The sequence below is a fragment of the Macaca mulatta genome, chromosome 1 (assembly GCF_049350105.2).
Source record: "Macaca mulatta isolate MMU2019108-1 chromosome 1, T2T-MMU8v2.0, whole genome shotgun sequence".
Lineage (NCBI taxonomy): Eukaryota > Metazoa > Chordata > Mammalia > Primates > Cercopithecidae > Macaca > Macaca mulatta.
Window position 1 is genome coordinate 85,959,715 of NC_133406.1, and position 24,651 is coordinate 85,984,365.

A 24,651-nucleotide genomic window follows, 5' to 3' on the forward strand; every position below is an offset into this window, starting at 1 on the left:
ACACACTTCTGCATGGCTGAGGCAGCTCAGGGCCAAGCTCCTGGTGGGAGAGTGGGCTCTCCTTCCAGCCTTTCCTTTCTTCCTGGTGCTGTGGTCTGAATGTGTGTCCTGAAGATTCACACATTGAAATGCTCACCCCCAAGGTGACAGGATTAGAACATGAGCTTTTGGAGGTGATCAGTCATGAGATAAGGCTGCATAATGGCATGACCATTACTCCAGAGACCCTTGCCCTCTTTCCGATGGAGGACACATGAGAGATGTTGGCCATTGCCTGGAAGAGCCTGGGATACCCTGTGAGGACATAGAGGCCTGGCACTGGATCAGGGATGGGGCGAAGCCTGGAGGCACAGAGCAGATTTTGAGCACCCCCGTCTTCCCCACCCTCCCTCCTGCCACAGCCTGAGCTGTCCTCCTAGGCCCAGCTCCAGGCCCTGGCCGGCCGGCCCCTTCTTTGGCTCCCTGGTGCTGGCAGCTGGGACCCTGTTGGCAGCACACCTCAGGATAGGTGCCCCCAGGTGCAGGGTGCAGGCTCCCTCCTCCCTCCATGGAGGCTCCTCCTCTGGACCTGGGCCCACCCTGGCACAGGGCTCCCACTGGGCGACCCTCTCTGGCTGCTCCTCCCCTGGTGGGGCCTGCCTAGTGCCCGGTCCACACTTCTTCCTGGCCAGGGCCGTGGGGACGGGGTCATCCCCTCGGGTATGAAGCAGGGTGCCATCAGCATCTCTCCCCAGGGCTGGTCCCTCCCCTGGGGCAGGCTGAGTTCTCACAGGACACCCCGCTGCTCCCACGTAAGGATGACTCTGAGACCCAGCTGAGGCCTCCAGGAGGGCCCCTGGTGGGCAGCGGCTTGCCACAGGCCTGGGCCTGGCCAAGCAGGGTGCACCAGGCTCCTGCCCCCATCCCTCAACTGCCGGCCCTCAGGTGGGTGCTGGGTCCTTCTAGGGGGTGGTTCTGCATCCCCTCTGGGGGCAGTACTGGGGCTGCCTCAAGATCCATCCTGGACTCCCCTTGGGATGGTCCCTTGTCTCCCTCAGAGCCTTCCTGGGTCCCCCAGGCTCCTTCCTGGCCCACACTCCAGGATGCTGGTTTGAGGTGAGGGGAGCAGGCCAGCTACAGCCCCTGGCCAGCATCACTGCTGAGGACACAGGGTCCCCCCATCCCTGGCTGTGGTCCCCAGCCTGCATCACTGCTAAGGACAAGGGTACCCCTGTCCCTGGCTGTGGCCCCCGGCCTGCATCACTGCTGATGACACAGGCAACCCTGGCCTCCATCCCTGCTGAGGACACAGGGTCCCCCCGTCCCTGGCTGTGGCTTCTGTCCCACATCACTGCTGAGGACACAGGTGTTCCCCGTCCCTGGCCGTGGCCCCCGGCCTCCATCGCTGCTGAGGACACGGGTGTGTTCCCCGTCCCTGGCTGTTGCCCCCCGGCTGGCATCACTGCTGAGGACACGGGGTCCCGCATCCCTGGCTGTGACCCCTGGCCTCCATCATTGCTGAGGACACAGGCGTTTGTCCCCCCTCCCTGGCTGTGGCCCCGAGCATCTGCCCTTTGCCTCCCACAGGGCCGAGGGTGAAACTGAATCCGGGATGGTGACACCCGGGTTATTTTGGAGCTGGGCTGGGCCAGCCTGGCCCACACAGGGGGTGGGGTGGGGGCGGGCCCAGCCTTCTCCAACTGACAGTGTCTGCCTGTCCTTTTGTCCCCGTCCAGTTTGAGGAGCGGCTGGAGTGTGGGCTGCTGGTAGGTAGCCTGCTGGTCCTGGGCCCTCGGAGGGAGGTGAGACCCGGCAGCCCCTGCCTCCCAGCCAGCACCCCCGGCCTGTGTGCTGCCCAGAGCCCCCACAGGGAAAGGTGAGGAGACAGAGCTGGGCAGGGTGGGGGCAGTTCTGTGCCCTGGAGGGTGGCTCCACTAAAGATCACGTCTGGGGAGTGGGGAAGCCTTTGGGGTCTGGCCACAGTGCGGCTCCCTGTGGCCGGGCTGGGGTTCCAGCCTCTGCTCCCTCTCAGCCCCAGAGCTGCTCCCTCTCAGCCCCAGGCCCTTCACATAGGGATGGAGCCACTAAGCTGGCCTGGGGCTGTGGGGTAGCTGGGGCAGTGCCCTACACCCACCGTTCCCTCTACCCCAGAGTTGACCCTCGCTCAGAGAGCGGCCTGGGGGTCCGGCTGGCCCTGCCCCCAGCACTGCTGAGATAGATGCCCGCTGACAGCTGGGGCTATTTTGGGCCTGTTGGCTCAGCAGAGGGGACAGCCAGAGGGGCGCTGACACCTGACTCCAGGAAAGAATTTCCCTGGAGCGCTTGAAGCCTCCAGTGGGGTCTAAGGTGAGGCACAGCCCTGGGACACTGCCCTTGGAACTTCATGCTGGAAGGGCGCAGGAGCACAGGCTGCCCAGGTTGCCTGTTTGTGTGGGGGTGGGGAGGGCCGGTGAGGTGGCGCCCTGGGAGCTGCCTCCCACTTTGGACTCTTCCTGATGATGGTCCCGGGGCCCCTGGAGGACCAGAGTGGCAAAGTTCTGCAACAGTCAGGGTGGAGGGGCTGCTGAGGGGTGGGCGGCTGTGGACAGGGCCTGTCACCCGGGACATGGTTGGGGGGGTCCCACGGGGTTGGAGTGACGCCTCTGAAGGGTTGAGGAGCCCAAGTGTGGTCCATGGTGGGTAAAAGGCTTTCCTGGGAGGCTGAGGTCTGCCCCCCCGGGGAAGCTCGTGGGGTGCCCAGACCCAAAACGTGGCAGAGAAAGAAGACAGCCTCTGCAGATGTCTCAGTGCCTGATGGATTTCCTGGGAGCCCCAGGGGTGACCGTGATGGCCCCCTTCCTGCTCGGCCTGTTTCCTCATCTGTGATACGGGTTGTCAGGGAGGAAGATGGCTCCTGAATCCTCAAGTGTCCTTGCTTGGTGAGCCCTTCTCTGGCCCCAGGCCTGCTGACTGGCGGGGACGCCTCCTGACGGGGCTGCCACGAGCCCCCCAGACCCTGCAGTCGGCCTCCTGGGTCTGCACCAGGTGACAGAATGCAGGCCCCAGGGCCATGGTGCCATCCCTGGCAGCTGATGAGGACCTCAGTGTCTACCCGCTCTTCCCAGGCCAAGGTCAGCCTGTGCCCCTCTGTCCCTTTAGCATGGGCAGTAACGGGAGCTCCCTGACCTGTCCCAGTCCTCTAGGCCCAGAGAAGTTACCCACACATGCTGCCTCATCTGTTGTTCCACTGTGACCCTGGCAGCGCCAGCTGGGGCTCTGGGTGTGGCAGAGGTTGGGGGAGAGAACACCCCGTTCTGTTTTTGAACCCACATGTCTGTGGGTTCCCCATATGATTTTTTTTTTTTTAAGAGACTGGGCCTTGCTCTTTTGCCTAGGCTGGAGTGCAGTGGCATAATCATAGCTCACTGCAGCTTTGACCTCCTGGGCTCAAGCCATCCTCCTGCCTCAGCCTCTTGAGTAGCTGAGACAGCAGGCGCCTGCCACCACATTGAGTTAACTTTTTTTAAAATTGTTTTTGTAGAGATAGGGTCTCACATTTTGCCCAGGCTGGCCTGGAACTCCTGGGCTCAAGGGATCCTCCCACCTCTGCTTCCCACAGTGCTGGGATTACATGTGCTTGCCACCACAACCTGGCCTGACTGTATGACTTTGGAGAGTGCTGGGGACAGCCCAGAGCTCGTGGGCCCTGGAGAGTTGATGTCAAAGTAGCCCTTTGAGTCCTGGGAGGAGCCCATAGAAGCAAATTCCCGGAAAGGGTGAAACTTGGACCCCAGTCCCTGCTGTGGGCGGGCCCCTGCCCAGGTCCTCCCCAGCCCCAGAGCCCTGCTGTGGGTGGGGAGGCTAGGCTGCAGCAGAGGTGCTGACTGCACAGTGAGTCAGCAGACTGGTACCCACTGCCCGCAGTCCAGCCCTGCTCCAGCCTCAGCCTGACCAAGGGGATTAAGGGGGATTAACTACCTGAATCGCAGGACCAGGAGGAGGGCCCAGGAGAGTCACCCTGGCTCAGCCCACAGTGGGCAGCCCAGGCCCAGAAGCTGGTGGCTCTGGCCTGAGGGAGAGTGCAGGCAAGGTGCCCTGGCAGGGGCCTCTCCACCATGAGGTGGTTGTGTCTGCCAGAGCTGGAGGGAGTCAAGGCACCCCGGGCCAGCCCAGTGTCAGCGGGGCCCACTCACACCTGCTGTTCCTACAGAAGAGCTGCACAGGTGGGCAGGGCAGTGTCACCCCACACCATCTATATGGGGGGATCTGTACTGGGGTGGCTGGCCTCCGGGCTTGGCCTGGGGTGGTGAAAGGACAGCGTCACCCGGGGCCTTTGGTACTGAGGTGCCCCGGAGGACCCAGGTGTCCACCCTCAACCCTGCAGCATGTCCAGCTGGCCAGTGTGGCTGAGAACTGTGGGGTGACCAAGTTGGGCCCAGCTGACCCAGCCCAGCTGGTCTCAGCCTGGAGGTCTCCAGCTCTTCCAGGGGGATATTACTGGCCTTGCCAGCTCCAGACTCGGGTCCCCCAGCTATGCTCCCCAGCCAGATATCTGACTGTGCTGCCCTTGCATCCCAATCCGACCCTGGGACTCAGTGGAGGGGCCTGGGAACAAGCAGCTAAGTGGTTTCCAGTCCTTCCGGCTCATGGATGAGCATGCCCCTGGGGAGGAGGGAGGTGTGTGACCCTGCAGAAGAGGTGAGGCCCCTCTGCAGCAAGGGCAGCTGCAGGCGGGACTGGCCGCTCAGTGCAACCTGGAGGGGCTGCTGAAGGAGAGCTGCCCTAGGGGTCGGGGGCGGGGGGGGGGGGGTGGGTGGGATGGGAAGGGGGTGAAGAAGAGGAGGGAAGGGTGTTGCCCAGGGCAGAGGATGCAGCTCACCTAGAAGAGGCTCAGAGGGGAGCCTGCCAGGGTGGAGAACCGGTGACTTTGTTGTGTGATAGGCAGAGGAGATGGGCATGAGACCAGTGCCCATGGTGGGCCTCCTGCACCCAGGGCTGCCGGGGCCCAGCGAGCCTCCCCTTCTTGGTGTGGGAGACACACAGGCCAGCTGAAGTTTTAGGCCCCAGAGGCAGCAGTGTGTGGGGCAGGAGAAAGGACACCCCCCCCACCAGGCAGGTCTGCGTGCCTCAGGAAGGTGCTGCAAAGCTTGTAGGCTGTGAGGAACTGAAAATAGCGGGCACTTCGAGGGAGGGGGCCCTGCCTGGTTGCTGGGGGGTGTAGGTTTGGGACATGTGCTCCAGTAACTGTAGCTGGGGCAGTGGGTCTCTGTAGGTACGGAGAGGGAAGGAGATGTTCTCAGACGCTAGAAGAGCCGTTTGCAGGTGAGGGTACCAAACCCCAAATGCCCAGAAAGGGGCAAGTCGGCACTCCTGGGCCAGATGTGAACCGGTGATGCTTCCTCAGGGCGCGAGGCGGGGGTGGGGGGTGGAAATAGGATGTATGGAGGTGTTGAACTGGGTTCCCCAGGCAGCACGGTGGGGTGCACCCGGGCGTCATTCCAATCCCCACTAAGAGCATCCCCACCTCCTCGCAGATCCCCGCTGCCACCCTCATGGATCAGTCACAGTTCAGCGGGGCGCCCCGCTTCCTCACCCGGCCCAAGGCCTTCGTGGTGTCGGTGGGCAAGGACGCCACCCTCAGCTGCCAGATCGTGGGGAATCCCACGCCACAGGTGAGCTGGGAGAAGGACCAGCAGCCGGTGGCGGCGGGCGCGCGCTTCCGTCTGGCCCAGGACGGCGACCTCTACCGCCTCACTATCCTGGACCTGGCGCTGGGCGACAGTGGGCAATACGTGTGCCGCGCGCGCAATGCCATAGGCGAGGCCTTCGCCGCTGTGGGCCTGCAGGTGGACGCGGAGGCCGCCTGCGCCGAGCAGGCGCCGCACTTCCTGCTGCGGCCCACGTCCATCCACGTGCGCGAGGGCTCAGAGGCCACCTTCCGCTGCCGCGTGGGTGGCTCCCCGAAGCCGGCAGTGAGCTGGTCCAAGGACGGGCGGCGCCTGGGTGAGCCCGACGGCCCCCGCGTGCGCGTGGAGGAGCTCGGTGAGGCGAGTGCGCTGCGCATTCGGGCGGCGCGGCCGCGCGACGGCGGCACTTATGAGGTCCGCGCCGAGAACCCGCTGGGCGCCGCCAGCGCCGCCGCTGCGCTCGTGGTGGACTCAGACGCCGCGGACACTGCCAGCCCTCCCGGGACCTCCACTGCCGCGCTCTTGGCGCACCTGCAGCGGCGGCGCGAGGCCATGCGCGTCGAGGGCGCCCCGGCCTCACCGCCCAGCACCGGCACGCGCACCTGCACTGTGACCGAAGGCAAGCACGCGCGCCTCAGCTGCTACGTGACCGGCGAGCCCAAGCCCGAGACGGTGTGGAAGAAGGACGGCCAGCTGGTGACCGAGGGCCGGCGTCACGTGGTGTACGAGGACGCGCAGGAGAACTTCGTGCTCAAGATCCTCTTCTGCAAGCAGTCGGACCGCGGCCTCTACACCTGCACGGCGTCCAACCTCGTGGGCCAGACCTACAGCTCCGTGCTGGTCGTAGTGCGCGGTGAGCTTCTGGGTGCGGGGCGCGCGGGCCCAGGTTCCTCCCCAACCCCTGCACCTGAGTCCTTTCGCCCTTGCGGGTGTAGTTTCCCATCCGCGTCTGTCCAGTCGTGGAATCCAGGGTTGCAGGTGTCCGTTCCTGGTGCGCAAAATGCGGGCGACCCCCCATGAGCTGCCTTAATGACCCGCAACCCGCTTTCCCAACCCAGTCCCCTGCCCGCCCCTCCCCCTCCGCCCCCTCCGCGTGCCACCCCACCCCACCCCACCCCACCCCACCATTGGCCCACAGACGGGGGGGGGGAGAGGCGTGAGGGGGGCGGGGCCGCAGGGGATCCCACCTCCTCAGCCCTGCCCTCTCCCTCGCGCTGCTCCCTCCCCAACCTCCACCACTCCGCCTTCTGCTCTTCTACTCCCCGCCCCGCAACTTCCCGACTCTCCCCTGCGCCCTTCCCAACCCGTAGCCCCTCTAGCTCCTCTCCGCACCCCACTCCTCTACCCTGCACCCTCCCCTTTCCAGCCACCCAGCCCCTCTGCTCCTGTTCCCTACTCCTTCCCACACCCTCACCTCTGCATCCTTCAGTCTCCTTTCCCGCCCACAATCCCCCAATTTTCCCCCTCCCACCCCGCCTTCGTCCTGCACTCTCCGGCCCCGCCCCTCTCACCAGTCTCCTCTCCTGGCAGAACCCGCGGTTCCCTTCAAAAAGCGGCTGCAAGATCTGGAGGTGCGGGAGAAGGAGTCGGCCACGTTCCTGTGCGAGGTGCCCCAGCCGTCCACTGAGGCCGCGTGGTTCAAGGAGGAGACGCGGTTGTGGGCGAGCGCCAAGTACGGTATCGAAGAGGAGGGCACCGAGCGCCGCCTAACCGTGCGCAATGTCTCGGCCGACGACGATGCGGTGTACATCTGCGAAACGCAGGAGGGCAGCCGCACGGTGGCGGAGCTCGCAGTCCAAGGCAGGCGGGGCGGGGCACGGGGGCAGCTTCGGGGAGGTAGCGGGGGCAAGGAAGCACCGAGGAGGGAGGCGGGAGGAGCCAGGCCGGACGGGCTGGGTGGGCATGGGGACGGGCAGGGTGCGGACGGGCTGGGCTTGCGAGGTACGAGTTGGGACCGGGGCAGGCAGGGGCGGGACTGGGGCGGGAAGGGCAGGTAAGGTGGGGGCGGAGGAGCAAGCTGGGGCGGGGCACAGGGTGAGGATTAGGGGGAATGGGAGATGTAGTGGGCAGGGGTCTTGCGGGACCGAGCTGGAACTTGAGCCGGCGGGACAGGAAAGGGGTTGAGCGGAGGAGTGAATTGGAGGCAGCCGAGAGATGGGGGCGAGCGGAGGAGCGAGTCTGGAGCGGAGGGTGCAGGGGCTGGTCTGACCGGCCCGGCTCCCTCCACCCCAGGAAACCTCCTCCGAAAGCTCCCTCGGAAGACGGCGGTGCGCGTGGGCGACACGGCCATGTTTTGCGTGGAGCTGGCGGTCCCGGTGGGCCCCGTCCGCTGGGTGCGGAACCAGGAGGAGGTGGTGACCGGGGGCCGCGTAGCCATCTCCGCAGAGGGCACGCGCCACACACTGACTATCTCCCAGTGCTGCCTGGAGGATGTGGGCCAGGTGGTCTTTATGGCTGGCGACTGCCGGACGTCCACTCAGTTCTGCGTGTCGGGTGAGGGCCTGAGGGTGCTCCCAGGATGGCGTCGCTTCCCTGCTGTCTCCCTGGTCCCAGTCCCCTGCCCTCCATTAGCTCAACTCTCTGGGCTTCAACCTGCTGCTGCACAGAGGGCCGCCAGGGCAAGACCATAGTCCTGGCCCTCCAAGGTTAGGCTCCCGGAGCCCCTGCAGTCTTTCAGCTGCAGCCAGAGAAGTGGCTGCAGGTCTGGGGATGGAGGTTGTGGCCAGTGGTCCAGGTGTCCAGAGCAGCCCCAAGAGAGCTGGGGATCCTGTGATACCCCTCCAGGTGATTCCAGACCCAGGGCTCAGGAAGAGGCTCCCAGTAGGTGACCTCTGCCCACCCTCCACACAGCCCCCAGGAAGCCTCCCCTGCAGCCCCCTGTGGATCCTGTGGTGAAGGCCAAGACAGAGAGTTCTGTGATCCTCAGCTGGTCCCCACCACCCCATGGGGAGCGCCCTGTCACCATTGACGGCTACCTGGTAGAGAAGAGGAAACTTGGCACCTACACGTGGACCAGGTGCCACGATGCTGAATGGGTGGCTACACCTGAGCTGACCGTGGCTGATGTGGCTGAGGAGGGGGACTTCCAGTTCCGAGTGTCAGCTCTCAACAGCTTTGGTCAGAGTCCCTACCTGGAGTTCCCGGGGAATGTCCACCTGGGTAAGTGGGGCCTTCCTGTTACAACCTATGGGACTGCTCACCTGCCCTGGAATGCCCCAGGTCCAGCCTCAGGGAAGGTCAGAGTGGTCTCATGAAGACTTTCTGTGGGGAGGGGGGCTGCCAAGGCCTTGCCCTGATGCAGTTTTCATGGTGGGAAGGAGAGGTGACCCCACAACAGGGCCCCCGGGAGCCTGCCTGTCTCCAGCAGACCCAAGGGACAGGGCTCCAGGGCTGCCCCAGTCTGGTGAGGCTTATGGGATGCCGGAGGGGTCTCGGGGTAGCTGTACCTTGTCCTTGTTCCTTCATGAGCCTGACTTGTGCTATGGGCGCTCTGTGTGCTGGCCAGGCTTCTTGGAGAAGGGACATTTGGGTCCAGGCTCTGTAGGAAGAGGAGGGGAAGGCAGAGACCCCCTCAGTACTCCCTACTCCTCCTTGGCCCCTTTCTGACGCTGCCTGCCCCACAGCTCCCCAGCTGGCCGTGAGGACACCACTGAAGGCAGTGCAGGCAGTGGAGGGTGGCGAGGTCACTTTCTCTGTGGACCTTACGGTGGCCTCAGCGGGTGAGTGGTTCCTGGATGGGCAGGCCCTGAAGACCAGCAGTGTGTTTGAGATCCGCTCGGATGGCACCTGGCACATGCTTACCATCCGGGAGGTGCCTGCCAGCCTGCACGGGGCGCAGCTGAAGTTCGTGGCCAATGGCATTGAGAGCAGCATCCGGATGGAGGTCCGGGGTAGGTGCAGGGTCCCAGCCTGGGACCCTGAGCCTTATTTCTCCAGGGTGGGCTCCGTCAGGGCTCCAGGTAGGGCTGCTACAGGTCTGAGGGCCCCAGGACACCCTTTCAGCCTGCAGGTCACTGGGATGAAGCAGGCAGGGTGGTGGGCATGCGAGGACTCACTCAGGCTGGCTGGTGGCACTGGTCCCTGGCATCTGGGTGAGGGCCTGGGGCTGCAGGGGTCCTGTTGGGCAGAGCCTCATGTCTGTCTCCCTCCTTCCCTCCTTTCCCACTCCTCGCTCCTCTCTCTTGTTCATCTTTTCCCTTCCGTTTCTTTCCTGCTTCTCTCCTGCTTCTCTCTGTCTCTGCCGTCCCATGCCTGGCTGTTCCACCTCCGTCTCCACTGCTTCTCTGGTATATTTGTGACCTCTGTTCTGCCATTTTCTCCCCTGCCTGCCTCTCCTTCGGTGTCCTCCCGTGCTGTTCTCCTGGGTCCTTCCCTTTATCTCTTTCTCTGCCCTGTGTCTGTCTCTCCTTGTCTCCCCTTCCGTCCATTCTCCTCTGTCCACCTTTCTGTGCCTCTCCATCCATTCCCCTCTGGCCACGCATACCCGGCCCCCAGCGGCACCAGGGCTGACTGTCCACAAGCCGCCAGCCGCAGCTGCCCGGGAGGTGCTGGCTCGGCTGCACGAGGAGGCGCAGTTGCTGGCTGAGCTGTCAGATCAGGCTGCGGCTGTGACGTGGCTGAAGGATGGTCGCATGCTGCCCCCAGGCCCCAAGTATGAGGTGCAGGCATCGGCCGGGAGGCGGGTGCTCCTTGTGCGAGATGTGGCCCGGGAAGATGCAGGCCTCTATGAGTGCGTCAGCTGCGGGGGCCGCATCGCCTACCAGCTGTCCGTGCAAGGTGGGGGCAGCTGGCAGCCTCTGCGGGGTTCTCTGACTTTGTGGGGAGGGTGAGGGACAAGGCAGTGGGGGCAAGCCCAGTGTGGTAGGAGGAGGGACTCTGTAACTGGGTGGTTGCTCTGGTGGGCACAAGTCCCAAGGTTAGAGTCAGCAGGCCGAGCTGGTTGCTTGCCCAGCAGGGTCCCTCTGGCCTGGTGAGCGTGGGTGTCCTGTGTGGTCCCAGAAGCCGGAGCAGCTCCAGCTTGTGAGCACTGTGGCTGAGTTTGTGCTCAGGGCTTCTGCAATCCCTGACCCGCCCTGTGTCCTGCAGGCCTCCCGTGCTTTCTGCACAAGGACATGGCAGGCAGCTGTGTGGATGCCGTGGCTGGGGGCCCGGTGCAGTTTGAGTGTGAGACCTCCGAAGCCCATGTCCACGTGCACTGGTACAAGGATGGCATGGAGCTGGGCCGCTCCGGTGAGCGCTTCTTGCAGGAGGATGTGGGGACGCGGCACCGGCTGGTGGCAGCCACAGTCACCAGGCAGGATGAGGGCATCTACTCCTGCCGTGTGGGCGAGGACTCTGTGGACTTCCGGCTCCGCGTCTCTGGTGAGCACGCTGTGTGTGCATGCATCCCGGCCCATGCTGGGTGGGGAGCAGGTCTGGCTGCCTCCAGCACAGCAGGATTGACTTTCCTGACCCTTCTTTTCTCCAGCAAATGGTTCAGGGTGTCAACTGAAAAAAAAAATCAAGGTTTTAAAAGAATTAGTTTTATTCAGAAGGCTCGAGAATTGTGGCCCAAGAGAGTCTTTCAAACTTTCTATTAAGCTGCTCCAAAGCAGAGTTTTGCAGGTCATACATAGGTGTGGAAGGCTCTGTAGCTGCTCAGAAGGTACCTTTAGAGCCAGAGCTCCTCACAGCTTGGGTGCACCTGGTTACAGATGACAGAGGCACAGTCATGAATACTGCCAGATGTTATCTCACATGCAGGGAGAAGAAGGGGCCCGCACCATTGAACTTACCTTTCCTAAAATTGCTGTACTTCAGGCAAGAGACATGGGAACCTGCACTCTGTCCCCCAGGGCTGTGCTCACTCACTGGGCCAGGATTGGTGAATTCTGCTGGCAGACCAGGATGAGCAAACATAGCTTCTTATGTTTGCTGCCTTGTCCCAGAGGACATTTGCTTCTCTGTTTGGGAAAAGAAATGACATGAAAAACTGACGTTTACATGGGTAAAGAATCTAAATGTAGAAAATAAGAAAAGATAACATGAAGGAAATTGTGGAAAGTGGACATGGACTTGGTTTTTTTTAGGCTTTAGGAGAATTTTTTCCATCTGCACCTGGGCCTCTGTCTTCTGTTGTGTTTCATCGTCGCCGCTGGGGCTCACTCACAGCTCTACGGACGCTTTTGTGTATTATGTGTTTGTGGGCCAGGCTTAGGGCTGGGCACTTCATTTAAAATGTGTTTTTATCTTATTTTGTATTTTATTTATTATTTTATTTTTGAGACAGGGTCCGCCCAGGCTTGGGTGCAGTGGTGCCATCTCGGCTCACTGAAGCCTCAACTTCACAGACTCAAGCAATCCTCCCACCTCAGCCTCCCAAGTAGCTGGGACCACAGGCGCGTGCTATCAAGCCCAGCTAATTTGTGTATTTTTTGTAGAGATGAGGTCTTGCTATGTTGCCCAGGCTTATCTCAAGCAATCCTCCTGGCTCAGCCTCCCAAAGTGCTTGGGCCAAAAGTGTTTCTAAAGCCCTTCTCCTTGTTTTTAAGATGAGGGGACTGAGGCTGAGCGGAGCCACAGATGGGAGTGTCTTTGACAGGTTAAGATTTGAATGTAGGTGGCTCTGAGCCCTGGCTCTTTCTGGAAGACTCCTGGGCCCAGAGATGTTGACTGGGAGGCTGAAGGAGGAACACAGAGGGCTTCTCAGGGAGCATGGCTGTGGGACCTCTGTGGGCCGGGTCCCGCTCACATAAGCCACAACAGGGAGGGCCCAAAGGCCAGGCTCTGGAAAACTATCCTGCTGGCTTCCAGGGGGAGGTATGTGGGCATTTAACATATAAAAGTTTAAAAATCATGCCAGCCCAGCCCTCTAACTTTCACAGTCCAATGGCCAATTCGTCCACAATGCAGAACACAGCCTGTGCCTGCTCTCTGTTGTTTGAGTCATCGGGAGCATCTGTGAAGCTGAACCTTCTCTCCGTCTTGGTCCACATCATGGCCTGTGTCCCTAGGCGGTGGACCTCCAGGACGGGCGGGAGTTTAGGGGAGAGAGAGACAGCATGCTGGGTCTGCGAAGGACACCCAGGCCACAAGGCCCTATTGACAGCTTCTCGTAGGCACATGCCCCGCCCTCCTGGCGCATGCTAGGGCCTTCACGGGGCAGGGGTTGGGCATCACAGCTGCCTGTGCATGGGAAGAGCTACGCCTGAGCACACGGACCACGGAGGAGCCTGTGGCGGGACTGTGCATGCCTGGGGTACAGAATCTGATAACCAAGAACCAGGCCCTGCAAACCTCACTTGGAAGGGCCTCTGACCCCACCTTCCCCCTTATCCATCCCAGAGCCCAAGGCGGTGTTTGCCAAGGAGCAGCTGGCTCGCAGGGAGATTCAGGCCGAGGTGGGGGCCAGCGCCACGCTGAGCTGCGAGGTGGCCCAGGACCAGACGGAGGTGACGTGGTACAAGGATGGGAAGAAGCTGAGCTCCAGCTCAAAAGTGCACGTGGAGGCTGTGGGCTGTACGCGGAGGCTGGTGGTGCAGCAGGCGGGCCAGGCAGACGCTGGGGAGTACAGCTGTGAGGCCAGGGGACAGAGGATCTCTTTCTGCTTGGACGTTGCAGGTGGGTCCCTAGTGGCACGGTCAGCGCCTGTCCAGGTGGTGGAGTGTGTGCTGCACTGGCACTCAGCACCTCTGCCCCTCTCTGCGTCTCCTGTTCCTGGCCTGTAAGGGAAGGCTGTGCTGCCTGCAGCGGTTCTGTTAGAAAATCCAGCATTCTTGTGCACACCCACAGAGCACCGTGCTGCACTAGCCAGGATCCTTTGTATGTTTATTCAGAAGCCTGTTTTCTGCTCCTGGTTGAGACCTTCCGCAGACCAGTGGCTTTTGTCTTTGTTCTGAGGGAGCTGCAGTTGTGCCTTTTGTTTAGGGCGCTGCAGTCTCAGCTGACCATGGAGTCTCCTCTCCCGTGGGGACCCTTGGTGTGTCCCCTCTGCTCCCAGACTTAGCGTGTGGGGACAGCATTCCTTGTCTTCCCCTCCTGGCCACACTGCTGCCTGCAGCTTCTGCCTCTAGAGTAGAAGGAACCAGGAAGGTGCCGGAAGCTCACGCTTGACTGGAGTTGCCTTAAGATGACCTTGTGTGGGCCCCGCCAGGGCTTTAGAGTGAGCCCCCCTAGTGGGTTCATCGGCAGCCCCATCACCTGTCCCTGAGGGTCCACGTGCATGTGCCCTGCCAAGGTCATGCTTTCCTTGGGGCCACCTCATTCTCTTCCTCTGCTTCCTAAAACACCGGACATCATCTTCTTCCTGCAGAGGACACTGGGACCTCTGGGCAGTCCTGTCGCTCCTGCACACCCCTTCTTCTGCCTTGGCTCAGCCCGATCCTGGCCGAGGAAATCCTGCGCATCTGTCACTTGCATGATTCGGGGAGGCCTCTGGCCGCTCCCACCTTAGTGTTTAGGCTTTTCGGTGGGAGGCAGAATGCCCCTGTGGTTGGCGACCAGCTCTGGGACAGCTTTGGCGCCATTCCCAATGGGGTAAATGAACCCACCCCTGCCCATCTCAAGCTACACATGTGGCTTTGCTGAGTTTGGGATTGGGAAAGATGGTGGTGGCTCTCAGGAGCGTGGTGCCCTGGTGCCTATAGGTGCTCCGTGTGTCCCGTGGAGGTGCTGGTCTTGGTTGTAGGGGGAGCAGCCCTCTCCTCTCGGTGCTCCATGGGTGGGGGATGGGACCCGCAGCACGTCCTTATCCAGTGAGGTCCTTTCCCAAGACCCTCCTCTGTAGCTGCCATACTGCTGTGGCTGCTACCCTGTGTGCAGGGAGAGGGTCAAATCAGCAAAACTGGTTAGTTTTGTTTTTGGTAATTTTTTGTTGGTTTTTTTCTTTTTGCTAATTTCTTTCAAGATTTGTCTCTCCTTGTGGCTTCCTATGTTGGAGTATCATATCTACTTTGTCTTGGTCCCTGAGTTAAAATTTCCAGTGTAATATCTGATTGCACATATAAAGTTGTCTTTGTTATCATGAAATCAAGGAAGCTCTGGTGCCAACAGATTTTTTGTTTTGTTTTGTTTTGAGACGGAGTCTCATTGTGTCACCCAGGCTGGAGTGCAGTGGTGTGATCTTGGCTCACTGCAGCCTCAACCTTTTGGGTTCAAGTGATCCTCCCGACTTGGCCTCCTGAGTTGCTGGAACCACAGGCACGTGCCACCACACGTGGTTATTTTTTAAGAAATTTTTGGTAGAGATGGGGTCTTGCTGTGTTGCCCAGGCTGGTCTTGAACTCCTGGCCTCAAGCAGTCCCCCTGCCTTGACCTCCCAAAGTGCTGGGATTACAGGTGTGAGCCACTGCACGTGACTAAGAATTCTTTTTTCTTTTTGAAGTGGAGTCTCGCTCTGTTGCTCAGGCTGGAATGCAGTGGCGCAGTCTCAGCCTACTGCAACCTCCACCTTCCAAGTGCAAGCAATTCTCCTGCCTCAGCATCCTGAGTAGCTGGGATTACAGGTGCCCGCCACCACCCCCAGCTAATTTTTTTATTTTTTATTTTTAGTATAGACAAGGGTTTTGCCATGTTTGCTAGGCTGGTCTTGAACTCTTAACCTCAAATGATCCACCTGCCTCGGCCTCCCAACGTGCTGGGATTACAGGCATAAGCCACTGCGCCTGGCCCAACAATTTTTTAATAATGACATTTGAGATGTAATCGATGCACAGATTTTAAGTGTATCATTTGAGGGATTTTGGAAAATGTAGATACCATGCATTACCATGTCTGCATCAAGGTACTGAGCATCTCTGTCTTGCTAGAAAGTTCCCTCATGCGGTCTACCCTTCACCCTGCTCCAGGCAGCTGCTGTCCTGATTCTCTCCCTATGTCAGTTGTGCCTTTTCTTTCTTTCTTTACTTTTCTTTTCTTTTCTTTTTTTTTTTTGAGATGGAGTCTCCCTTTGTCTCCCAGGCTGGAGTGCAATGGCGCGATTCCAGCTCACTGCAAGCTCTGCCTCCCTGGCTCACGCCATTCTCCTGCCTCAGCCTCCCGAGTAGCTGGGATGACAGGTGCCTGCCACCATGCCTGGCTAATTTTTTGTATTTTTAGTGCAGACAGGGTTTCACTGTGTTAGCCAGGATGGTCTTGATCTCCTGACCTCGTGATCCACCCACCTTGGCCTCCCAAAGTGCTGGGATTACAGGCATGAGCCACCGCGCCTGGCCCAGTTGTGTCTTTTCTAGAACGTCATTGAAATGTTCAGAAACCCACCCTCTACAAAATGACTTGAAATGGGACATCAAATGTATAAGGAACTTTGAAAAAAGGGATTGCCCAGGGACCAAAAAATAAGAGGGAACTGTAGGATGGGTGCAGTGGCTTACATTTGTAGTCCCAACACTTTGGTGGGCCAAGGATGGAGGATCACTTGAGCCAGAAATTTCAAGACTAGCCTGGGCAACATAATGAGACCCTGCCTTTAAAAACATAAAAAAGTAGAATAATAATAATAATAATAATAATAAAAGACAAAAGAATGACTAGGTGAAGTTGGGGGCTTTGTGTACTTTGCAGTACCATAGAGCAGTCAAAACGAGCATAGGGCTGCGCATTGCAGCTGAAGAAGGGCGATCGATGCACGTGGTGTTGTACTGGAAAAGCAGGTTACAAAGCACAGCGTGACATTCTGTGTTTAGTGGTTAACAACACGCAGTGGCAGCAACACATGGCAGCTGTGGTTTATCTCCTGCCTGGAATCTCCGGAGATGCTCTTAGAGTGCCACACCTCTCACCTGTGTGAATCCTTGGTCATTCTATTTCAGACAGCAGGAAGTCGATGTGCAGAGGTGAAGTCACTTTGTCCAAGGTCACATCGTGGGTAAATGGTTGAACAGAGCAGCCTGACTTGCACATTCACCCTCAATAAACACACATACCGAGACAATAAAAGGAGATTCCAAAACCAGGATTCAGGCTGGGGTTACCTCTGAGGGGTAACTAGTGGTGATGGCGTTCTTCTTTCTTTACCGGGTGGGGAGTGTGTGGGTGTTCATTGTATTGTTTTTTTCTTTATTTTCTGCATATTCTTTCTTACCCACTGATCAACAGCATGTACATATTGTTTAGAAATAGGAAGGCAGAACTCGGGAAAAAATGAAAGGACTTTAAATTGGAGTTTCTGCAGAGCTAGGTAGTGGGGCCAGGTGGAGGGGTAGGGCATGGTGTTTTGGTGTGTTTTAGCTTATTTATTTATTTTTTTTTGTGGTACTCTAGTTTTTAATACTATTTTGTCTGCATGTGTATTTGTAGCTAGTTAATGGGCACAGATAGCACCTAAAAAGAAAACTCTTCTGTCTGATTTCATATATTCAAAGTTTGAAGACAGGTTCTACGGTTAGGAATGAGAATGGTGGTCGCTTTTGTAGGGGAGGCAACTGGGAGCTGTGTGAGTGGGGTGTGGGTTACGTAGGTGCACATATCTGTGAGAACTCATAGAATTGTGCACCAGATCTGTGCATGTCACTATGTGTACATGTTATCCTAGTTAAGAGGTAGCATAAGGGATTTTCGTTTTTAGAGACAGGATTTTGTTCTGTTGCCCAGGCTGGAGTGCAGTGGTGCAGTCAGGGCTTACTGCGGCTTTGACCTCCCAGGCTCAAGCAATCCTCCCACCTCTGCCTCATGAGGAGCTGGGTACTCGCATACCACCGTGCTCAACTAATTTTTTAATTTTTTGTAGAGACAGGGTCTCACTATGTTGTCCTGGCTGGTCTTGAACTCCTGAGCTCAAGTGATCCATCCAGCTTGCCCTCCCGAAGTGCTAGGATTATAGGCATGAGCCACTGTGCCTGGCCTCATAAGCAATTTTTCGATGTATGAGTTTCCTCTCTGTGTTGAGGGAAACCCCAGACAGATACAGAGCAGCTCTGGCTTTAGTGCAAACCAGGGGAGAAGTGGCCAGGGGATGGTCTGTTTGGGTCATGGTTTTGTGGGAGAGAGGTTCCCACATGTCCTGTGATTTTCAGCGTGAACCCAAGAGGGTGTCTGTGTTTGCTATTTCTCCAGGCTTTCTGGGTTCTCAGGCAGAGTTTTCGTAAGTGCCAAGGGCATGATGTGGGTGTTTCACACAGTACCAGCAGCTTTTCCTTTCAAAGGGGAACTCTGCCAGGGTGGTGCTTTTTTCTAAGGCGTTACGGAATGTTTGGACTCCAGAGTATCTGCTACATGTTGCTGATGGGCCTTGGGAAATTCTTCCCCATGCTGATGTTTGAAGCTTCCAATATGTGTTCTCTCTTGTTCAAACCCTCTGGCTGGCGGTTGGTGAGGCCACTGTTCATGGGCCACAGACAGCCCGTCATCAGTGGGCTCCAGCCTGAGCAGCCTCTGCATCTGAAACTTCAGTTTCTGTGCGCTGGAGTCTCTGACTGTGCATCCTTCCCTGTCCATCCCCAGAGCCCAAGGTGGTGTTTGCCAAGGAGCAGCTGGCACACAGGAAGCTGCAGGCAGAGGCAGGAGCCAGTGCCACACTGAGCTGCAAGGTGGCCCAGGCCCAGACAGAAGTGATGTGGTACAAGGATGGGAAGAAGCTGAGCTCCAGCTCGAAAGTGCGCATGGAGGCCACAGGCTGCACGCGAAAGCTGGTTGTGCAGCAGGCAGGCCAGGCGGATGCCGGGGAGTACGTCTGTGAGGCTGGGGGCCAGCGGCTGTCCTTCCATCTGGACGTCAAAGGTCAGTTGATCGAGCAGACATTTGAGCATCTCATGGGAGCAGGCCTGGGGGCAGTGTTTCAGCATAGGCTGGGACAGTGCTTGGCGGCCTCCTAAGGGCCTGTTTCAGCTAGTTATCTGCTGCTGAGTAACAGATCACTCCAAACTTAGAGGCCTGAAAGAATGATCAGTTTACCTCTCACCATTCTACAGGTTGAGAATTTGGTCAGGGCTCAGCAGGGGTGGCTCATCTGTGCTTCATGTGGTGTTGGCTGGGGCTGGGGGATCTGACTGGCCTCATTGGTGCACCTGACCAAGGTCTAAGCTGGGATGGCTCCAGTGGATGGCGGATGGCCAGGATGATAGGCCTGTCTCTTCTTCTGGTGTCAGCTGGCCTCACTCCCATGCCTGCAACCTCATTCTTTCCTCCGTGGTCACTCTCTTTTTGGGCTTCTTTCCATGGTGACTGGATTCTTCTCCTAGGGAATGGTAGAAACTATGAGCCTTGTTAACCTGGGTTCTCAGGACTCCCAGAGTATTACTTTCCCCCATGTTCTGTTGCTCAAAGCTAAGCATAAGGCCAGCCTAGTCTGCAGGAACTTGGGTGTAGGGAAGTAGACCCTACTGTCAGTGGGGGAGTGGCATGTCCTGTTGTAGAACATTGTGCACCCAGGGCATCTTGACTCATCACAACCTTTTTAACAGTTTATCACAAGGACATGGGCTCTGTTTAATTCTCTGCCATCCTGAACATGGTATCTTTTTCTTTCAAATGCTTGCCTCATGGTCACAAGGTGGCTTCCATAGCTCCAGCCATCATATTCAAGATGGGAAGATGTAGAAAGGGTGTGTATTAGTTTTTTTGTTTTCTGCTTATTTTTTTAACTGCTTTGCAACAAATTACCACCAACTTAATGGCTTGAAACAATGCTCACTGAGTATCTCACAGTTCTGTAAGTCAGAAGTACAGGCATGGTGTGCCGGGGTTCTCTGTTCAGGGTCTCAGAAGCTGAAGTCAGGTGCCTGCTGATTAGTTCTCTTGGTTCCTGTTTCTAGCTTACCCAAGTTGTTGGCAGAATTCAATTCCTTGCAATTGTGGGTCTGTGAGCCCATGGGTCCAAGGCCCTATTTCTTGGCTGGCTGTCAGCCAGGGAGCTGCTGTCATATCCTAGAGGCCACCTCATTCTTTGCCATGTGGCCTTCGTCATCAGGCCAGTAATGGATAATCTCCCTTGTGTCATGTCACTCTCAGACTTCAAATCTCTTTTGCCAGGGAAGAGACCCCTCCCATTTATGGCCTCACCTGATTAGGTCCAGCCCACCCAAGATCATCTTCCTTTCGAGGAACTTAAAGTCAGCTGATTTGAGACCTCATTCCATCTGCAGGTTTCCTTCACAGCAGCACCTAGATTTAGTGTTTGGGCATTCTTAGAATTCTGCCTCCCTCGTTGTGGATGTTTCTGGCTGTCTCTTCTGTTTGGAAAACAAAAACTTTTCTTGAAGTAGGGAGCACATCAACCCCCATGCCTCCTTGACTTGGTGGGGTCTTGCAGCCATGCTCAGCTCCAGGTAACCTGGAGAATGTGCCCCTGGCCTTACAGCCTTGGCAGGGGGACGTGGAGGAGGAGGAGGTGGACCTGTGGTGGGAGAAGCTGGCCTGGGACTGGCCCCGCAGCTCATATTCCATAGCTTGGGTTTCCACCTCTTTCTGAGGCAGGCTGGCGGTGGGATCGGCGTGTGTGTGGGGTCAGACTGCCACTTGTGTCTCATTCCTGTCTGTCTGCTGAGTGACCTTGGGCGAGTTGTTGATGTTGTTTCATCCCCAAATTCACATCCACCTGGAACCTCAGAATGGGGCCTTATTTGGAAACAGGGTCTTTGCAGATGTAATTAAGTGAGGCACCTTGTGATGAGGTCATGGACTAGGGTGGGCCCTGAGTCCAGTGACAGTGTCCTTAGACAGACTGGGAGACACATACAGAGGAGGCAACCATGAGAGATGGAGGCTGACACTGGAGCGATGCGGCCGCAAGCCCAGAGATGCCAGGAGCCCCTAGGAGCTGGGAGAGGCAAGGTGGGTCCTCCCCTAGAGCCTCCTGAGGGAGCACAGCCCTGCTACACCTTGATCTCAAACTTCTGGCCTCCAGAACCGTAAGAGGATGATTTTCTGTCATTCTGAGCCACTTATCTTGTGGTGAGCTCTTATGGCAGCCCCCATAAACTCAGACAGTTGGCCTCTCTATGCCTCAGTTTCCTCATCTACAACATGGGAGTCATTATTATGGCATCTGGGGACTGTGCCTGTGCAGGGCACTGTGAATTATAGCTGCTGGGATTGGATTTTGGGGGATAAATAGGTCAAGGAAGGAGGGCACGGCCAGCCTGGTGGTGTAGACACTGGCAGGCCTTCACCCCAGAGGGCCGTGGTGCGGGGTGGGAGGGGATGGAGGTGTGCCAGGCTGCAGGAGCTCAGAGGCACTAGCTACCAGCAGAGTGGGCACCAGGGTCTCTGGAAAGGTCTCAGTGGCAGTGGCTCATCCAGCCTGTTTCCCTGTCTGTAAAATGCGGATCCCAAGTGTACCCGGCTCTGAGGGCAGGAGAGGGGATGAACATGAGATGGTGCTTGGCAGGGGCTACACTAATTGCTTCATCTCGTCTTCCTGCTGCTGTTTTTACCCCTGGGGTGACACATGACTCAGACACTAGGGGGCCCAGGCTTGCACATCTGCGGGCTCTGTCACATTTGTGCACCAGGTAGAGAAGCAGACAATGTCTACAGCATGGGCCAGGGGTCCTGTGTGGCCACACAGAGGAATGCTGATGTTCAGCAAGTGCCTCGGTCCATGAGGGCTGCTAGAGCAGAGCACCATAGCCTGGGTAGCTCAGAATCCACAGAAGTGTGAAGTGTGCTGCTTGCAGAAGTCCAAGAGTAAGGTGCCAGCAGATTCGGTGTCTGGTGAGGCCACTTCCTGGTTCATAGAAGATGCCTTCTCGCTGAGTCTTCACAGTGGAAGGGATGAGGGAGCTTTTGGAGTCTCTTTTATAAGGGCATTCATCTCATTCATGACCCAACTGCCTCCTAAAGGCTCCTCCTTCTAACACCATGACCTTGGGGATAAGGATGTCAACGTGGGAATTTTGGGGGCCACAGACATTCCAACCATAGCAGTGAGAATGTGGGAGCTAGGTTTTGTGTCTCTCTCAGGGTTTTACCCCAAAGGCAGGACTGGCAGGCTAGCGTGTTCTCTGCGTAAATGCTTTTGTTAAATTGACTTCTTAACATATTGTATCATGCGCATCTGCTATTCTTGGAATGTTGTGTCCCCTCCACAGTTCATGTTGAAACTTAGTCCCCTGAGCAACAGTATTAAGAGGGGGCCTTTGGGAGGTGATTAGGCATCGAAAGCTCCACCCTCGTAAATGGATGAGTACCCTTCGATTATAAAAGGGCGAGTTCACCACTTCCATCCTGTCTCCCATGTGAGACACAGCAATAATGCGCTGTCTTGGAAGCAGAGAGCAGCCCTCACCAGGCAGCTGAACCTGCCGGCACCTTTTATTTGTTTGGTTTTTGAGACAGGGTCCTGTTGTGTCACCCAGACTGGAGTGCAGTGGTGTGACCATGACTCACTGCAGCCTTGACCGCCTGGGCTCAAGCAATCCTCCCACCTCAGCCTCCTGAGTAGCTGGAACTATAGGCACGTGCCACCATACCTGGCTAATTTTCTCAATTTTTTGTTTGTACAGATAGGGTCTTGCTATGTTGCCCAGGCTTATCTCAAACTTCTGGGCTCAAGCAATCCTCACAGCTCAGCTTCCCAAAGTGCTGGGATTATAGGAATGAACCACTGCACCAGACCTGATTGATTTTTTAAAGTACGTAATTCACGTAACATAAAATTCACCCTTTTATAGTGTACGATTTGGTGGTTTCTAGGTTGCACAACCACACCACAGTCTAATTCCAGAACATTTTCATCAACCCTAAAAGAAACTCTATGCCCCTTTGTAGTCACTCCCCATTCCCCTTCCCCTCAGCACTTAGCAACCACTAACGTGCTTTCTGTCTCCCTGGATTTGCCTGTTCTGGACATTTCATTTAAACAGAATCATATAATGTGTGGCCTTTTATGTCTGTCTTTTTTCACTGGGCATGATGTTTTCAAGGCTTATCATGTTGTAACATGTATCAGTACTTCCTTTTCATAGCTGAGTCACATTCCATTGTATGAACAGATCACATTTTGTTTATCTATGCATCGGTGGACCAGCATTTGAATTGTTCCCACTCTGGCAACTGTACATAATACTACTATAAACATTTGTATGCAGGCTTTTGTGTGAATGTATGTTGTCAGTTCTCTTGAGTAGATACCTAAAGAGTAGGGTTGCCAGGTCGTACGGTAATATTATTTATCTTAGTAAGGAACTGTCAGACTGTTTTCTAGAGTGGCTGCACCATTTTACATTCTTCAATCAGCAATGTATGAAGGTTCCAGTTTCTCTACATCCTCACCAACTCTTCTTGTTTTCCATTTATTTATTTATATTTTATTTATTCTTTTTTTAAGAGTCAGGATCTCACTCTATTGCCCAAGCTGGAATGCAGTGGTGTGATCATGGTTCACTGCAGCATTGAACTCCTAGGATCAAGCAATCCTCCCATCTTAGCCTCCTGAGGAGCTAGGACTACAGGTGGGCACCACCACACCCAGCTAATTTTTGTATTTTTGGTAGAGATGGGGTTTCGCCATGTTGGCCAAGCTGGTCTTGAACTCCTCACCTCAAGTGATCCACCCACCTCGGCCTCCCAAAGTGCTGGGATTACAGGCATGAGCCACCATGCCCGGCCATGATGCTAGACCTTTTTTTCTGATAAATGATTTGCAAATATTTTCTTTCATTCATTTTTTTTTGATTATGTCTTTTGCTACATGAAGCTTTTAATTTTGATAAAGTTTAGTCTGGACATAGTGATGTGTGCCTGTAATCCCACCTACTTGGGAGGCTGAGGTGGGAGGATTGCTTGAACCTAGGAGATTGAAGCTGCAGTGAGCTATGATTGCACCACTTTACTCCAGCCTGGGCAACAGAGTGAGACCCTGTCTAAAAAGAAATATTTTCTTAATAAAGCTTAATTTATCCTCTTTTGTTGCTTGTGTGTTAGGTGTCATTCCTAAGAAACCATTGCCCAATCCAAAGTCATGAGATATACACCTCTGTTTTCTTCTAAGATTTTAGTAGTTTTAGCTCTTACATTTAGGACTTTGATCCATTTTAAGTTAATTTCTGAATATGATGTGAAATAGTGGTCCACCTTCATCATTTGCATGTGGAAATCCAGTTGTTCTAGCATCATTTGTTGAAGACATTTTTCACCATTGAATTTTCTTGGCACCCTTGACCATAAATGTAAAGGGTTTATTTCAGGATTCTCAATTCTATTCCATTGACTTCTAAGTTTATCCTTATGTCAATACCACAGTCTTGATTACCATATTTTTGTAGTAAGTTTTGAAATTAGAAAGTGTGAATTTTCCAACTTTGTGTTTTTTCAAGATTGTTTTGGTTATTCAAGGTCTACTGCATTTCCATATGAATTTTAGAATCAGCTTTTCAAATTTTGGAAAAAAGGTAGGTGGGATTTTAATAGGGTTTACATTGAATGTGTAGATCAATTTGGGGAGTATTGTCATTTCTTCTAATCCATGAGTATGGGATACATTTCTGTTTATCTGGGTCTTTTAAGATTTCTTTCAATGGTGTTTTCTAATTGTCAACATATAAAGTTTGCAGTTCCTTTGTAAATTTATTGCTAAGTAGTTAATATTTTGGATGCTACTCTCCTTGGAACTGTTTTCGTAATTTCAGTTTTGGAGTGCCATTGCTAAGGTACAGAAATAGAATTGACTTTTATATGTTGGTCTTGTATCCTGCAACCTTGTTGAACTTGTTGATTAGCTCTAATAGTTCTTTTGTGAATTCCTGAGGATTTTTTGTACACAAGATCATGCTGTCTCTGAATAGAGACAGTTTTACTTCCTACTTTGGGATGTTTCTTCTTTTTAAAGTGTAGGCATTTACAGCTGTGCATGTCCCCCGAGCAGTGCTTTCACTGCATCCTGTAGTTTTGGTATGTTGTGTTTTCATTTTCATTCATCTTAAAGTATTTTCTAATTTTTCTTTTAATTTCTTTTTTAAAAGTGTGTTGCTTTATTTCCACATATTTATGTATTTTACAGTTTTCTTTCCATTTTCTAGCTTTATTCCATCATGGTCAGAGAAGATACTTTGTCTGACTTCAACTCATAAAAATGTATTGACACTTATTTTGT

At 55.6% G+C, this 24,651-nt stretch overlaps 1 protein-coding gene across 50 annotated transcripts in view; it reads left to right on the forward strand.

Moving 5' to 3' along the window:
• Positions 1–1,645: 1,645 nt before the first annotated feature.
• Positions 1,646–24,651, forward strand: part of OBSCN (obscurin, cytoskeletal calmodulin and titin-interacting RhoGEF) — a 165,835-nt gene continuing 142,829 nt past the window's right edge. For 43 of the 50 annotated variants that reach the window (XR_013395487.1, XR_013395486.1, XR_013395488.1 and 40 more), the window contains exons 1-10: positions 1,646–1,855; positions 5,493–6,498; positions 7,176–7,445; positions 7,878–8,138; positions 8,496–8,804; positions 9,269–9,535; positions 10,140–10,421; positions 10,731–11,006; positions 12,969–13,244; positions 18,063–18,338. Coding sequence is in view for 42 of the 50 variants with exons in the window: in XM_077938815.1 (XP_077794941.1) it covers positions 5,511–6,498; positions 7,176–7,445; positions 7,878–8,138; positions 8,496–8,804; positions 9,269–9,535; positions 10,140–10,421; positions 10,731–11,006; positions 12,969–13,244; positions 18,063–18,338 (3,205 nt within the window). In the remaining 8 variants the exon portion in view is untranslated. Of the gene's footprint in view, positions 1,856–2,130; positions 2,326–5,492; positions 6,499–7,175; positions 7,446–7,877; positions 8,139–8,495; positions 8,805–9,268; positions 9,536–10,139; positions 10,422–10,730; positions 11,007–12,968; positions 13,245–18,062; positions 18,339–24,651 lie in introns of all 50 variants that reach the window. The other 7 variants (XM_077938918.1, XM_077938908.1, XM_077938897.1 and 4 more) reach the window with 3 other exon arrangements.